The following is a 16,681-nucleotide window of genomic DNA, read 5'->3' as shown; positions in this document are numbered from 1 at the left end:
GGAGATGGAAGGAAGGTAAGAAGAAAAGACCAAAAATAAAAGGAAGATCGTTTCTAGTAGAGCAGGGATTCATAGAGCACAGTGGAAGAGGTAGATAAAGGTGACATCAATCTCAAGGAACTGAGTCTTGTTCTTTCCTCACCTTCACCCACATACATGCAAAAGGGCCTTGGACCTTCTCTAAAATCTAAAAAAAAAAACCAAACAAAACAAACAAACAAAAAAAAAACCCTGCTCTTTGCCTTTCCCACCTCACCCTCACTTACCTTAAGTTCCCTTTGTTTTTCTCGAAGCTTTACTAACCATGCAGGCTCCTGCTCTTTCCCTCGATGACGTCTTTCCAAAAGCAGAGGGTCTGACAGCTTCAGTTGCTCTGATAACTGTAATATTGAAAGAGGAGAAGAGGGGAGTAAGGGAGAAATTCAAGAAAAATGGGGGAAGGGTAACAAAAGAGAAAAAAAATCTATTGGAAGATCAAAATCACACTAAACAGGAATCTTGAAAGAAATAAATAAACCACTCTAGCAGCTTTCATCCCCATATCTATTAGGGAATAAGAAGAATAACAATTTTCCTGTATATACTTTAGTGCTTTAAGGTTTATAAGTAATTTACATGCATTTTCTCATTTGGCTAGCCATAAATAACACATAAAAAATGCCAGACATAAAGTGCTACTGGCCCTAAGAATGTGGCTATCCTGAATGCAGCTCAAAGTATAGTATTTTCACTTTTTTTGCTTTTTCTTTTTCATGATTTTTCCCTTTTAATACTTTTTTTCATAACATGACTAATATGGAAATATGTATAATATGACTATACATGTTTAACCCATATCAGATTGCTTATTGTCTTGGGGAAGATCAAAGTATAGTATTTTCACTTTTTTTTCTTTTTCTTTCTCATGATTTTTCCCTTTGTTTTAATACTTTTTTCATAACATGACTAATATGGAAATATGTATACTATGGCCCTACATGTTTAACCTATATCAGATTGCTTACTGTCTTAGGGAAGGGGAAAAATAAAGAGAGAAGAAAAATTTGGAACTCAAAATCTTAGAAAAATGAAGGTTGAAAACTCTATATGTAATTGAAGAAATGATAAAATACTAATAAAAAAAGAAAAAGGAGAAGAAAAAATATGGATATCTCCAAAACTATGTGAATTCCACTGGATCCCATTAGCAGCTATTATAAAATATATGGAGCTCCCAACCAATAGTCTCATAGGTTATGGAACCCAAGCATTCTAACCCTTGGGCCTCCTCTAAAACAAACTTTAAAAGAGGATAATTATTTCCTCCATAACTAATGAAGTCAATATTTTTTTTTTAAAAAAGTTTCAAATATTTTCCTGGTTTTCTATTTGTTATTTTGTATGGGTTTTTTTCCAAAGCTGTGGGTTGATTTGTTTGTGTTTTCTTTTTAAATGTATCCCGTATGTCACAAAATATTCTATGCATTTAAAAATATTTTAATAAGGCTTGTTTCCTATTTTAATCACTGAAATATGTTTTCTAAGCCCCAGTGTTTATAATTAGGAGAACACATTTGGAATTTTGTGGTTCTATTGTATTTGGAAAATATGCAAGAGAGTGGATTTCTTACCTATCTCCTGCCTACCCCCAGGGTGTGTACAGGCAGCCCTTTTTTGTGCAGTTTAGATCTTTCTTTGCTTATCCTATCTGGGCTTGCATCTGTGGTCAAAGGCTTCCACTGCTTCCACTTTTACAGCATCTTCAAAGAACAGGGACGGAAGCGCCTAAGCTGCTTTACCATTTCATTGAGTGGTTCTGATAAAACATATTCCCGGAAGCCTTGGAGCTCACCTTGATGAGTTCTGCTAATAGCACAGGGTGGCTGCTCTCGGTCTGGCTCAGGAGGATTGAGCTGATACCCTCACAGTAATGCAAGGCTTGGGATGTGAGACCATAATCTGCCAGTCGGGAAGCATAAAGCAGTTTATATACCTGTGAAAGAAAAAGAGGGCCAAGGGTGAGTGAGTCCAGGAGGGGAAAACAAGAGAAAGAACTGTAAAGACTTCTTCAAAGTCAGATGACCGACTTCTAAATGGGCATTCCTACTTAAGGATGGAAAGCAACTGTCAACCAGTCTCTAGCCTGTGGGTGGCTGGAGCCAAACAGAATAGGTTAGGAATCAAATAGAAGGTCAATTCAAAGGGAAGGAAATGGCTTTCAAGAAATGACATATGGGCTGAAACTCCATCCCTAGTACAGGACCCCAACACAATGTGGGGAGATCTCAGTCCTTAGAACTGTAGTCCAGAAAATGAGAAGTAACAGCAACCATGTGACAATCTTAGTTCACAGCTGGGGCTTAATGATCAGTAAAATTCTGGGATTCTGTTCCAGTTAGGATCAATCCTTGAGTCCAAAAGATTATTGTTACACCAAAATCAAAGCACAACTCACTTACTGACTCTTAGCTCTGGAAAATAGGGTGTCTCCTAATATCTTGATACTACATACTATTAAATCTGAAAAAGTCTAATTCCAAATCCAGCATAAAATTACCAAGTCGTGTAGAAAGTCATGGAAATTAAGTGAACTCAAATTTTTCAAGATTCTGGACACAAGAAAATGAACTGAGAAATCACATGTAATAATACAACATTTGTGTCTTATCTAGTAAACTTTTAATGTACTGTAGCTCTCTGAACACTCCATATCCCACAGTAGACTCCATAAGGACAGAATCAGTGTCCTAGCTATCTCTCTAACATATTTATCATGTATTATTTGGTGTTCTATTTATCTGTGCTCTCCACCAAAGTTCCACTGCCATGTTTCATCATAGTGTGGGGGTGATCTGGATTTCCTAAAGATTATGCCTTTAAAATATAATTCTGGCAGATCTGATCAACCTGGAATAATTTCAGATAGATAACCAGTGACATACTATGTCTGTTATCCAAATACAAAGGAATATAAATTTTGATTACTGAAACTTCACAAGATATCCATGCCTTAAGTCCAAATCTCTCTGATTCTTATTGACTAGCCAACCAGAGGTCCTAGTTCAATCCTCATTTGGTCAGCGTTTGAACTCTGATGGTTCAGAGTGAAGGTAAGTAGCAATTGTTTCTGTTTGGTCCATTCTTTGCCTCATTTCTTACCTAGCTTTAATCACAAATGGGTGTTTTCTTAGACAAACTGAGACCTGGGAAGACCTCAGCTTAAAAAGGCCAAGGTCTCACTATTTCCGAGTCCTGATCTATATCTGGCCACTGGACCCAGATGGTTCTGAGGAAAAGGTGAGGCTGGTGATCTTACACTGCCCTCCATCTCTCAATCCAATTCACTTGCATGTCATGACATCGCCTCCCTGATGTCATGGTTCTCTTTGAGAACAAAAGACAAATGATGGTATCCTTTGCTGGAACATCTTTCATATATCACGCCCTCCCACATTATTGCTGGTATACCTCAAAGCTCTGTCCTGGGTCTTCTTCTATTTTTGGTGACCTCATCATCTCCCATATTTTAATTACCATCACTATGAAGATGATTAGGCAGCTAGGTATAATGTGCACAAAGTGCCTGAAATCAGGAATCTTCCTCAGTTCAAATCTAATCTCAGACCTTGTTAGTTCTATAAATCCTTTACTCTAAAGACCCTTTTTGAGGGGAAAGAAGGATTAAGCAGATCACAAGCTTTTCAGAAAAAATAAAAAAGATCAATTTTCCCAGGACTCAAAGCTGACAGGGAACCAGGAATAAATAATTTATTATATGTACGTGATAGCCAAGGACATCAATGGCATTAGCTGATCATGGATATGCTGCATATGATATGTAATAACGCCAAGGAATATAGTTACCTGGAAAGAAGGGATGAAGGATTTGGGGCGTCCCAACATCTGACAGTATTCGAAGATTTCTGTCCTTTGGATGGCTTCAGTGGTTGCAAATTTCAAAAACTCCTGACTAAAATCAGGGAATAATAGTAAATAAAATTATGTGAGATGCAAGAAAGAAATGAGAATTCCTTGTAGTCACACAAACACACCATCACCTAGAGTGGGCTTCTGATCTCTGGGTAAGTTACTTTTGTATGACAGTTATTCAGGAGAGTTGCAGTAGACTCAGCATAAATGTAATGATCTCCCCCACCATGACTACTCTCTAAAACTGAGAGAAAAATACAAGAGAATGCTCCACTGAGTAGCTGTGAACCATAACCACAGCTATGGTGTGGGATTTCTTACTAGAGAGCCAAGCCAAGCAAGGTGACTTCAGAATACAGGTTTCCCTTTATTCTTCTCTGTGCAGTATAGGGGAAAATCTCATCAAGGCTACTTCATTCTCCTTAAGAATGACCTGTAAATTCTCTTTACTGGGACACATGGGAAGTGTATTTCCCAGAGTGTCCCCACAGATAAACTCTGAAGCCCAAAAAAACAACCATTTTCCTAAGAAAATTGTCCTTAGTCCTGGAGATGGACGAACCCTGCCACCCTAAGATAAGTCCAGAGAAGCTACATCCACAGAATCCTAGCATTGGTGCAAGATAGCTGCTAGTCAATGAATCCTCAGAATGAAATAATATTCCAAAAAGAATGATATTGAGGAAGCAACTATCAGAGATTCACAGACAGGGTGGTGAAAGGATGACACAAAGGAAAATAGCAGAAATGCTGCTGAGGCAGAAATCAAAGGGATGCCCATTTATTGAATGTATGAAGAGGCAAAATAAACTGTTTCTACATTTGGTAATCAGAAGGGAAGCCATCGGCTCAATATCTCCCCTACCAGCTTGCCTCAGTGCCTAAAACTGAGTTGAGAATAACAGAATGATCATAGATTTGAAGCTGGAAGAGAGCTCGGAGCCACCTACTCCAAAACTCAAATTTTACAAATGAGGAAACTGAGACTCAGGGAAGTATCTTAAACTTACTCAAATCTCAGAGATAAAATTTGAACACAGATTCACTTTCTCTTCCATTCCATCATATGACCTCTCCACATTTAGAGTCTCTACCATTTAACTCCTTCCTATCTTTTTAGTTTTATACCTTAATTTCCTTCAGATAAATCCAGTGAGTTCTAAAGGAACTTCTGAAGGAAGTGAGACCTTGTTGCCTGAGACTCCATAGAGTTAAAACCCATATCTAAAAATTCCCAAGGGTAGGAAGTGAGACCTTACTGTCTAAAAGTCCATAGAGTTGAGACCCATATCTAAAAATTCCCAAGAGAAGGAAGTGAAATCTTACTGCATTAGAGAATATATAGTCTCATATATATTCATATATTCAGATAAGTCCAATGACCCAGCCTTCTTACTGTTCCTATAATATGACACTCCATTTTCTGAATGTGCATTTTCACTGATTGTTCCCCAAACCTGGAATGCTCACCCTCCTTCATCTCTATCTCCTAACTTCCCCAGCTTCCTTCACATCTCAGCTCAAATCCCACTTTTTGCAAGAAGCTTTTCCCAGTCCCCAATAACTCTGGTACCTTCTCTCTGAGATTTCACACCTCCAATTTAACCAATGGGATATCTTGTTTGCACACATTTGTTTGAGTGTAGTCTTCCTCATTGACGATTGTGAGCTCTTTAAAGGCAGACACTCTTGCCTTGTCTTGACCATCACCTCCAATTCACCCTATAAATCTTATTTGTTTGCATGTAGTTATCCCCATTAGACTGAGCTCTTTGAAAAGAGGAGTCTGTTTTTGCTTTTCCTTGAATCCCTAGTTGTTTAGCACTCTGCCCGGTATGCTTAATAAATGCTTGTTGACTTAACCCTTGATTAAGACCCAATTTTCAAAAACTCCCTCTTAAAATGCAAATATGAGATCCAAGAAGGGTAACTCCATTATGAAACATACCCTTATTATGACATTAACACAGAAGAACGTCTGTGATGAGCTAATGGTCTCTTGACAAGGAACAAGGGTTTCTTAGAACGAGATTGGTAAACTTTAATAAAAGGGATTGGGGAGGAAGGTTCAGAACGTATTCCTAAGGAGAACTAGTCATAATAAAATGCTGTAGTTTTTAGGCAGGTGGGTTTGGGTAGCCAGGAGCATTAGGAAGTCGGAGAGAGGAGGAGAAGATGGCAAGGGAAGAAAGAACCCCAATCTCTGAATTACTCTCGCAGAAATTTCCTGGGAGCCTGGGATTCCTACTGCCCTGCCCTATCCCTCCCACATGTTACCTAACTGCGGAACCAGAGCACCACCTCGTGGACAAATGTATTCAATGCAAACACTAAATTATGTCTTAATTCAAGTAGCATCTGCAGGCCCTTGGTGGTCCGTTATGGCTCATGCACCATTTCTCTGCATCCAACGATGCTGCCCAGGGATATTGCCCACAGAAACAATACTAACCTTGGGGTTCCATGAAAGGGAGGTGAAATAGAATACAAGAGGGAAGATTATAAATTCAAAATGTCTTTTTAAAAATATATACCATCTACTTATCCTCTGCTAACAGAGCCACGTACCTGTGGCTACTGCCCAGCAAAACCAGGTGGTCTGTCTTCACAGTGTAGTGACCAAAAGGTACATGGGCCATCAGGTAGCAGAAGTGAGCTGCCTCCAATAGCCCTTTTCCAGCTGGATGAGAAAAACAAAACCCAGTGAGGATGGAGCCAAACACCAGAGAAAGCACCCGTGCAAAAATCAGTGAATCTGGTGATATTTGAGGTCCTGGACATGCACTTGCATGCTGGTGGGAAAATCCAAAAATTCATGTTCCCTTCCCACATTCTCAGTCTCTGGAATTTGGGGCCTTGATGATTAGCAAATAAGTAAGAAGCAGGTATGCTGTGAGGGAGGCAGAATGGAAGGATGTTTACTCCACGTAAAGGGACTTAATCGAAATTCATGGGTGTTTCTAATAACTACTGTCATTCCTAAGGGTGGGAAACCTTGCTGCCTGAACCTCCATAGAGTTAAAACCCATATCTAAAACTTCCCAAGGCTATGAAGTGAAACCTTGCTGCCTGAGACTCCATAGAATTAAAACCCATCTCTAAAAATTCCCAAGGCTAGGAAGTGAGACCTTGCTGCCTGAGACTCTATAGAGTTAAAACCCATCTCTAAAAATTCCCAAGGCTAGGAAGTGAGACCTTGCTGCCTGAGACTCTATAGAGTTAAAACCCATTTCTAAAAATTCCCAAGGCTAGGAAGTGAGACCTTGCTGCCTGAGACTCTATAGAGTTAAAACCCATCTCTAAAAATTCCCAAGGCTAGGAAGTGAGACCTTGCTGCCTGAGACTCTATAGAGTTAAAACCCATTTCTAAAAATTCCCAAGGCTAGGAAGTGAAACCTTGCTGCCTGAGACTCTATAGAGTTAAAACCCATTTCTAAAAATTCCCAAGGCTAGGAAGTGAGACCTTGCTGCCTGAGACTCTATAGAGTTAAAACCCATCTCTAAAAATTCCCAAGGCTAGGAAGTGAGACCTTGCTGCCTGAGACTCTATAGAGTTAAGACCCATCTCTAAAAATTCCCAAGGCTAAGGAAGTGAGACCTTGCTGCCTGAGACTCCATAGAGTTGAGACCCATCTCTAAAAATTTTCACAAAGGACATCACAGGAGACATTCAAAATCAAGGGCAGATTTTTCTTCCTGTTCCCAGGAACTTCTCCTTCCCCAATAGAATGTTGAAGGCAGGAGATGATTTGTTTTTGTCTTTGTATCTTCTACCCTTAGCATAGTATTAGCACTTAATAAATTTGTGTTGATTCATTGACTTTCCTTGCAAAGAGATGGAGTATTTGGGGAATAGACCATTTCTCAGGCTTTATTGGGACATAATGCACACTGAGGCTTCTGTGAGAGGGTTTGAAAAAAAATTGTTTCCTTTGCCTTACCCAGAGTGTCACCCATGGTAATGATGGCTCGCTGATGCAATTCAGGGTCTCCAGCTTGATTGGATAGCATTACTGCCAGATGTGGCCTCCAGTCTCCCCATTGCTTGTCCCCACAGGACTGAAAAACAAGAAGAAAGAAGGCAGATTTGGGACATTTCCCAGAGTTAATTTTACAAGCAAAGAGAGAAGGGGATCCCTACTGAGAATCATGGCACAGTAGAATCCCAGAATTGTAAAGATGATTCATTCATTACAACTTCCCAACTAAGACAGGAAACCCTCTCCAACATCTCTCAGGATTGGTCAAGGTATCCTTGTATTGGAGAATCAACATCTCTGTTGTCTTAGCATTTTCTTTCAGATTGTTTTTATTCCAACAGCCCTTCCTGGCCCCCTGTCTTTTCTCAGTAGCCTTGCTATCACCTAATGAACCAGGAAGTCAGGAAAAATAAACAAGGAGGGTAACTCAGTATATTGAGAATATCAGTTATAAGGTGACCCTGGGAACTGGATGCTGGATTCCAGGGACATGGCTTAGAGGAGAATAAGTGAGAAAAACATCCAGCCCAATCCCTATCTAATCAACTACTCCCTCCTTAATCTTTTTTTTTTTATGTCTTGGACCCCTTTGGCAGGCTGGTGAAGTTTAAGCACCCCTTCTCAAAATAAGGTTTTTAAATGCATAAAATAAAGAACACAGATTACCAAGGAAGCTAATTATGTAAGAACGTACTTAAATATATAAAGTTATCATTTATTTACATCCAATTTCATAAACCCCTTGAAATGTATCCCTAGACTCCTGCTTAAGAACTTCTGTTCTAAAATATCTAGGCCAAGGGCTCTTTTAGTTAAGTGTTTAGTCTTGTCTGACTCTTCTTGACCCCATTTGGGTTTTCTTTGCAAAGATACCAGAGTGGTTTGCCATTTTCTTCTCTAGCCATTTTACAGATAGGAAAACTGAGACAAATAGAGCTAAGTGTCTTGCCCAGTATCATATAGCTAGTAAATGTCTGCAGTTACATTTAAACTTAGGAAGATGAGTCTTTGGGACTTTCATTCTGATACCCAATCACTCTACCACCCAGCTGCTTGCAATTTCTTTAAATTAAAAGGTTCCTTTTATTTCTACTTAAACATCACCAGTGATGGAAAACTCACTATCTCAAGAAGTAATCAAGCTCCATTTTAGACAGCTTTGTTAGGCAGTTTATGGTCATGTGGAGCAACAATCTGCCTCCTTGTCACCCCCATCCACCTGTCATCCCTATTTCTGCCCTTTGTAGCTACAAGTAACACGTTCAATCCCCCTTTTCCATGACAGCCTTTCCAATATCTGAACACAGCCAACATTTTCCTCTCAGTCGTCTCTTCACAAATGACTGAAAGGGCTCTGGAATAAAACAATGTATTTAAAGTGTTTTATAAATCTTAAGAATAGCATATATATATATATATATATATATATATATATATATCAAATGTTATTATCCTCATTTTTGATAAAATGGGGCTAAGGAGGAAGAGGAGGAGGAGGAGGGTGATGATGAAGCCTATTGTGGAATATTATCTCTCCCCAAAACAGTGCAATTCAGTGATGAGAAATTTATCTTAGGGAGGTTGATAACAATGAATTTTAAAAATACAAATCCCACAGCAGCAAAGCGATTAGAGTTAATAGCTCACTCCAGAGGACCTGAGTTCAAATTTGACCTCAAAAACTTGACATTTACTAGTTATGTGACCTGGGTAGGTCACTTAGCCCTAATTGTCTCACAAAAAAAAAAAATCTAACAAACAAACAAAAACTACAAAGACCTCTTAGGAGATCTGACTCCAGAAACCAGCTCTCTGTTTCTGACTTATATCAGAAAACCTGGGTTCAAACCTCACTCTAACTTTTGAAGTGTGTCTAAGCAAATTAAATAGAATATTAATAGAATGTAAGTTCTCAGAGGGCAGGACTGGTTTTTTCTGCTTTATCCTGTTTTGTTTAACATCCTCAGTAGCACAGTATGTGGCACATAAAAAGTGCTTAATTTTTGCTTGATCAATTTTAATGGAAAGGAAGTTGCAGTCAGAAAAAAAACCAGTTAAAATTCCACTTCTCACACTTATTACCTATATGGGGAGAGGGAAACATCCGATTTATATGCATCATTTGCTAAGGCAACTACAGGTGATACTGAGCTGAAAGCTAAGTACAACAGTCTCCCACTTATGGCTCACAAGTGATGTTATAAATATCCAAATGGCCCTTGGCAGAAAAAAAAAGCTTCTCCACCCTGACCTACATGATCCTGAGCAAGTCTCCCAGTTTCCTCATTTGCAAAATCCAAGTGTCAAAGTCCCTTTCAGTGCTAAATCTATGAACTTCAGAAGTATTTGTCAGCAGTCACTGAGTATGAGTTCATCAAGTTGTTTTCCTGCTGATACCAAGAAGGTCACAAGGGAATGAGAATGTTTCTATGGAATAAGTCAGGCGCATAAGAGACCTGCTTAGAGAGGGCAGACTGAGAGCATTGAAGGGGCCTTAAGGATATCCCTTGGTATGAAGGAGAGGGAAAAGCAAATAAACAGGGAGACATAGAAGTCAGAAGAACAAAGACAAGTTTAATGTACTTCTCAATTTGGGCCATATCTATCTTTGAAATTGCCCCTCTCCTGAAACACAACATTGAGGACAAGGTATATGGAATGTGTATTAGAAGCAGAAAGGGAAGAAGGAAAATATAAATTTATTTTCTACAAAGAAGTGTTTTAAAATATTTGGGGGGGGTAATAATTCAAAAAGATCATTTTGATTTTGTTTTAATCTTAAAACGAAAGATTACAGATTTGGGAATAGAAAATATTTTAAAAGTCATTAAATGAGGAAAAAGACCTAGTGAGATAAGGTGACATGTCCAGGGTTAAATAGCAGAATCCAAATTCAAACTCAGGTTCTCCAACTACAAAGTCAACATCTTTCCATTGTACCATTCTAGTCCCAGACTTGTTTGTATTTCACTTAGACAATCCACCAAAAAATAATAGATGTCAAGGACTGATTTTATTCTGTCAGCTATGCTCAGAGGTGGGAGACCATTAATGCTAATAGACCAGATAATTCTTTTTTTATCTTTAGGCAGTTTGATAATCACACTCCCTTCCTCCCCAAATGCCCTGTCCAGGATGGTACTGGAAGGTCTCCTTTGGGAGAGTGAGGCTGATAAAGACAGACAATACAAAGAAAAGTAGGCAGATTTAAATAGACTTATGATGGAGAGAGCCATTTGTACCCAGAGAGAGAACTTTGGGGACTGAAGTGGATCACAACATAGTATTTCCATTTTTTGGTAGTTGCTGATTGCTTTCTTTTTCTTTTTCCCTTTTTTTCATTTTTTCCCTTTTTGATCTGATTTTTCTTGTGCAACATGATAAATGATAATATATGAAAATATGTTTAGAAGAATTGCACATGTTTAACCTATATTGCATTACTTGTTGTCTAGGAGGAGGGGAAAGGAAGGGAGAAAAATTTGGGACACAAAAGTGAATGTTGTAAATTATTTTTGCATATATTTTGAAAATAAAGAGCCATTAAAAAAAGTTTAAGAGAAATAGGGAGAGAGCCAACCAATACAGACTCATCCTAATTGAATATATTTAAGTCACCAGGCCTAGAAAAATCATGGTAAGTTCCCAGAGAACTGAAAAGAATAGCAGATATGAGCATGAAGCCCCTACTAGAGATCTTCAAAAGACCATGGGAATGTAAAATGTGCTACAGAGGATAGAAGGAGGATAGAAAAGTAATTTTTAAAGGGGGAAAAAAATGAAGATTATAAACTGAAATCAGTGAGTTAGGCTTTGGGTTCCTAAGAGAAAATTATTTCAAAGATTATCAAAGTATTGGTTAGTAAACATCTAGAAAATCAAGCAGTGATCTCAAAGCCAGCTTGAAAGGAAACTGCCACCAGAATAACTTGGGAAATCTGTGTTTAGATCAATGCTATTGGATATTTTTATCAACGAATTTGATAAAGCCCAAGAGGGCATACTAATCAGATCTGAAAATGATAGGTATAGCTACTATGTGAGATGATAGAGTCAAGGTTCAAGCTGGATCCAAGCTAGTAAAACAAAATCTAATAGAGAAGAGAGTAAAGTTTTATTCTTGGGTTTAAAGAAATAAATTTTACCAGTACAATGCAGGGAAGGGATCGCTAGATATCACCTCTTATGAAATGGATCCAGGAATTTTAGTGGACTTTAGAATTAATGTGAGTCCATACTGAAATATGGCACTCAAAAAAAGTGGGACACATTAAAAAATCAATTCTTTTAGAAACAAGTTATTTTGACTATTATGAATACCAAAATGAACTATAAAGGACATCTGAAAAAAGATACCTATTTGTATCTAATGGTAGCCAACTTTAGGAAAGAGACTGGAGGAAGGAAGAAAAAAAATTTATATGACAATTTTGTTGTATATTTGAAAGGAACAGCAAGTTGTGCATAGCAGATTTGCAGTTTCATTTGCAATTATATTTTTATTGTACTTTATGGAAATGCTTATTTTATTCCATAAAGATAATTTTTTAAAGAAATGAATGATATCCAAAAAGTCTAAAAAAATCAGAAATGAATATTATCTGAAAATAGTAAAAACAAACAAACATACAAACCATGAGTTAGAAGGAACATTAATAATAGTCCAGTGCTATCATTTAACAGATGAAAAAAGTAGAGACCCAATAAGCTTAAGGGACTTGCTAAAGGTAACACAAGTATTATTATAGTCTCATTGTACTCTGCCCAAGCCAGACTTCAAATGCTATATTGAATTTGGTTCTAAGCACTTTGTTTTAGGAAGATAATCAAGAAGAAACAACACAGATAATTTTAAGAGGGTGACTAGGATGATGAGGATTCTTGAGGTTAGATCAATTCGTGAAGTTGGTTATAATGTAGGAAAAAATCTTTTTTTGCTATCATATCACTTCGGATTTTCATTTTAACAATATGCTTTATATGGGGATTCATAACAGAGTTGATTATTTGGGGTTCCTTCATTGGACCTACCAGGTCTATTTTATTCAACTTAGGTACAGCAGAAAAAGAGTAGTGTCTATCAATCTTGAAGATTCTAGATTTGAATTAGAAATTTGGTCTGTTGGTCCAGAACACAGAATTGGACCAATAGGTAGATGTGGATCTTGTTTGCAAAGAGGAATGTAAGGAAATACAATAAATACATCCTAACAATCAGAGTTGTCCAAAAGGATAATGGGCTGTTTCAGAATATGGTGATTTGTCCCTCATAAAATGTCATGTATCTCAGACAAACTGAAACCTGGGAAAGACTAATTTAGGAAAGCCAAGGTTGTCCATTAAATCCTAGGCTATTGCCAGTAGTCTTGACTTTGATTTTCCCCACTGGATTTTGATTTTCCTGGAGGAGAGAGTGAGGCTGACAACTTTGCACAGTTCTGCCTCATTTAAACCTAATTCACACACAAGTTAAGACATCATCCCTGTAATGTCTCTGGGCTTCAGGAATTAATAATGAACAATAACAACAGCAAATGTCATTTAGGCAGCTAAGTATCTCAGTGAATAGAGTGGTCAGAAAGATCGATCTTTTCTTGAATCCAAATCTGACCTCAGACTCTTACCAGCTGTGGATCTTAGGTAACCCTGTTTGCCTCAGTTTCCTTATTTATAAAGTGAACTAAAGAAGAAAATGGCAAACTATTTCAGTAGCTCTCCCCCCAAAAAAACCAAATAGGGTCACAAAGAGTTGGATATCACTGAAATAACTGAATAATAACAGTAGCAAAATCTCATTTGAACTTCTTTTGAAGATATTTAGTGAAGGACAAACTACCATATCCTAGAAATATATTAAGGGAGTTTTCTGCTGTCTAGAGAGATGTTCAGAAGGGAATGAACTAGAAATTTGTGAGCCCCTTTGCCTCTACTTCTGAGACTCCATGATTTTGTAAAGCAAGTCCAATCAGTGCTTTCCTTGTAGTGATCACGATACTCCAGGGAATAAAATGGTACCTCAAGATTATATGACTATCAGAAAACTTCAGTATGAATTCTAACATCATATCTATCCCATCTTAGTCCAAACATCAGCTCTTAATGTCTCAAGCTGTTTGTCTGCAAAACTAGGAGTAACTACGAAATTTCTCCATAGAGCCATTGGAATTGATCAAATTACTTCCAATTATTCCAATAATAATTATTAAATTCAAATTATTCCAATTACAAAATTACAGCCTATTGATCAAAAATGATACTGAGTAACATGACATGAGTAAGAATTTTTTATCAGTTTCCCAGCATGAAGCAGCAGTCAACCTGAGACATCATGAGAATCACTCTACAGGAACCAACGTGACAGATTTTATAGGATCAGCTCTTTTTGGCCCATGGGGGAAGAGAAGGAAAAGCAAATTGGGATTCTCTGCCCCTCACTGTTAAATAAGACAACGTTGTATTTTCTGATATTATCTACCCCACGACAACAAGGGCACCAGGGATGGGGCTGGGGCCATCCCATGTATACAGTACCGTGGCTGCCTGGGGGATCCTCCCGGACATGAGCTGGAAGAGAGTCTGAAGGGGATCGTTGAGAGCCAAAGAGCTAATGAAGCTGAGAACAAACAAAAGGACTATAATTAATCCACTGTTCAGGATCACAGACCAAGCTGAGAAAACAATGGTGTCAGTTCACCTCAGACATAGATAAAGCTTTTTTAGACAAGCTGCATTTATGAAAATGAGCTTCTCTGGGTCACAGCAACAACAATAAGGATAATAACAGTAATATTAATAATGATAACAACAATAACCATATCTAGCATTTGCATACTTTAAGATTATTAAAGCACTTTGCATACATTATTTCGTGATTCTCACAACAGCCCTATGAAGTAGGTATTATAATTATCCTCTTTTTACAGATAAAGAAACTGATCCCAGTTACTCATTGTACCATATGATTATAAGACCATAGAATTATCTAGCTAGGGTTCAAGGATAAAGGGAATTATTCCTCTTTAGCTTTGAGATTTGAACCCTTACAGTTCTTGAACCACTGGATTTTGTGCAAGAAAGAATACTTCAATGTCTGAGCAGCAGGTTTCATAATACAGAGATGTCTGAAGTTATCAACCCTTATTCTATGGCTTTTACACAAAGCAGTCCTTCTCCTCCTCCTCTTCTTCCTCCTTCTCTTTCTCCTCCTCCTCCTCTCCTTTTCCTCTTTCTCCTCTCCTCTTCCTTCTCCTCTTCCTCCTTTTCTTTCTCCTCTTCATCCTCCTCTTCCTCTTTCTCCTCTTCCTCTTCCTTCTTCTCTTCCTCCTCCTTCTCTTCCTTCTCCTCTTCCTCCTTTTCTTTCTCCTCTTTATCCTCCTCTTCTTCCTTCTCCTCCTCTTCCTTTTCCTCCCCTTTTTCCTCCTTAGCCCCCATCAACCACTAATTACATATCAGCTTTCTGGGCCAAATTGATAGACCCAGATGTAGGTATTTTTTTCTCTATCTCATCACAAGCACAAAGCTGCCCAGGCTTATAATTCTGTGCTCACAAGCACTTAATGACCATTATCAATAACCAAAGAGGCGTGGAACAGGGACCAGAAATTATTCTACTGATGACAAACTGCGAATTATGCTTAACAAGGATATAATAAGGTCTACAGCTGATTTGAGATTTAAGGATATTCTATGGGAGATATTTTTCACAACTCACTGGATCCCATCAAAGAGCAATGGGCCAAAGCAAAGAACTGAAGCAGAGACAAGTCCTGCAAATGTGGGAGTGGTGGATATTCATCGCTATTCGGCCAAAAGGGATTATTTCCCAGAATAGCATTTCTTTTTTAAGACCACCCTGATCTTGGAAGTTGGAAACTCTTAATGATGTCATTATAGAACTCTTCACTGCTTTAAATTTTCTTTTTTGTTGTTGTTCAGTCATTTTTCATTCATGTCTGACTTTTTGTGACTCTATGGTTTTCTTAGCAAAGATTCTAGGTGGTTTACCATTTCCTTCTCCAGTTCATTTTACAGAAGAGGAAAGTGAGGCAAAAAGGGTTAAGCGATTTTCTTATAGAAAGTGTCTAAGGTCATATTTGAACTAAGGAAGATTAAGCAAAACTGTTCTGAATCCCATATGACAGCTGGGGAAACTGAGGTCTGGGGCAATAAAATGATTGGACTAATTATTATGTAGAATAAACTCTCCTGCTAGCATAACAATCACTAGACCTTAAAGAAATATTATAAATTATCCCTTTCTATTCAATCTTCCTCTGCACAATAGACAGGACCAAATCAAATAAACATTGAAGCTTTATAGATATAACCAAGGGAAGATAAATACTAAAGAATAATCTTCCTTTCCATTTAGTTTTTTGTAGACCATATAACCCATAAAAATATTACTAAAATTCTTTACTCTTTTTTGGCAAGAAAAAAGAGTCAGAATATCTAAGAAAGATTCTCAGTTACTCATTGTACCATATGATTATAAGACCATAGAATTATCTAGCTAGGGTTCAAGGATAAAGGGAATTATTCCTCTTTAGCTTTGAGATTTGAACCCTTACAGTTCTTGAACCACTGGATTTTGTGCAAGAAAGAATACTTCAATGTCTGAGCAGCAGGTTTCATAATACAGAGATGTCTGAAGTTATCAACCCTTATTCTATGGCTTTTACACAAAGCAGTCCTTCTCCTCCTCCTCTTCTTCCTCCTTCTCTTTCTCCTCCTCCTCCTCTCCTTTTCCTCTTTCTCCTCTCCCCTTCCTTCTTCTCTTCTTCCTCCTTCTC

At 37.9% G+C, this 16,681-nt stretch overlaps 1 protein-coding gene across 1 annotated transcript in view; it reads right to left on the bottom strand.

Annotated features, from left to right (window-relative positions):
• The window catches only part of SEC16B (SEC16 homolog B, endoplasmic reticulum export factor), a 76,497-nt gene that overhangs the window by 16,541 nt on the left and 43,275 nt on the right, over positions 1-16,681 (bottom strand). The window contains exons 12-17 of the mRNA XM_051998891.1: positions 14,421-14,502; positions 7,851-7,968; positions 6,478-6,589; positions 3,844-3,949; positions 1,832-1,972; positions 267-380 (exon numbers count right to left, since the gene is read on the bottom strand). Of these exons, the coding sequence (XP_051854851.1) occupies positions 267-380; positions 1,832-1,972; positions 3,844-3,949; positions 6,478-6,589; positions 7,851-7,968; positions 14,421-14,502 (673 nt within the window). The remainder of the gene's footprint in view (positions 1-266; positions 381-1,831; positions 1,973-3,843; positions 3,950-6,477; positions 6,590-7,850; positions 7,969-14,420; positions 14,503-16,681) is intronic.

Source organism: Antechinus flavipes, chromosome 4 (assembly GCF_016432865.1).
Source record: "Antechinus flavipes isolate AdamAnt ecotype Samford, QLD, Australia chromosome 4, AdamAnt_v2, whole genome shotgun sequence".
NCBI lineage: Eukaryota > Metazoa > Chordata > Mammalia > Dasyuromorphia > Dasyuridae > Antechinus > Antechinus flavipes.
Note: the sequence above shows the minus strand (reverse complement) of the source record. Positions and strands in the feature narration are given on the sequence as shown.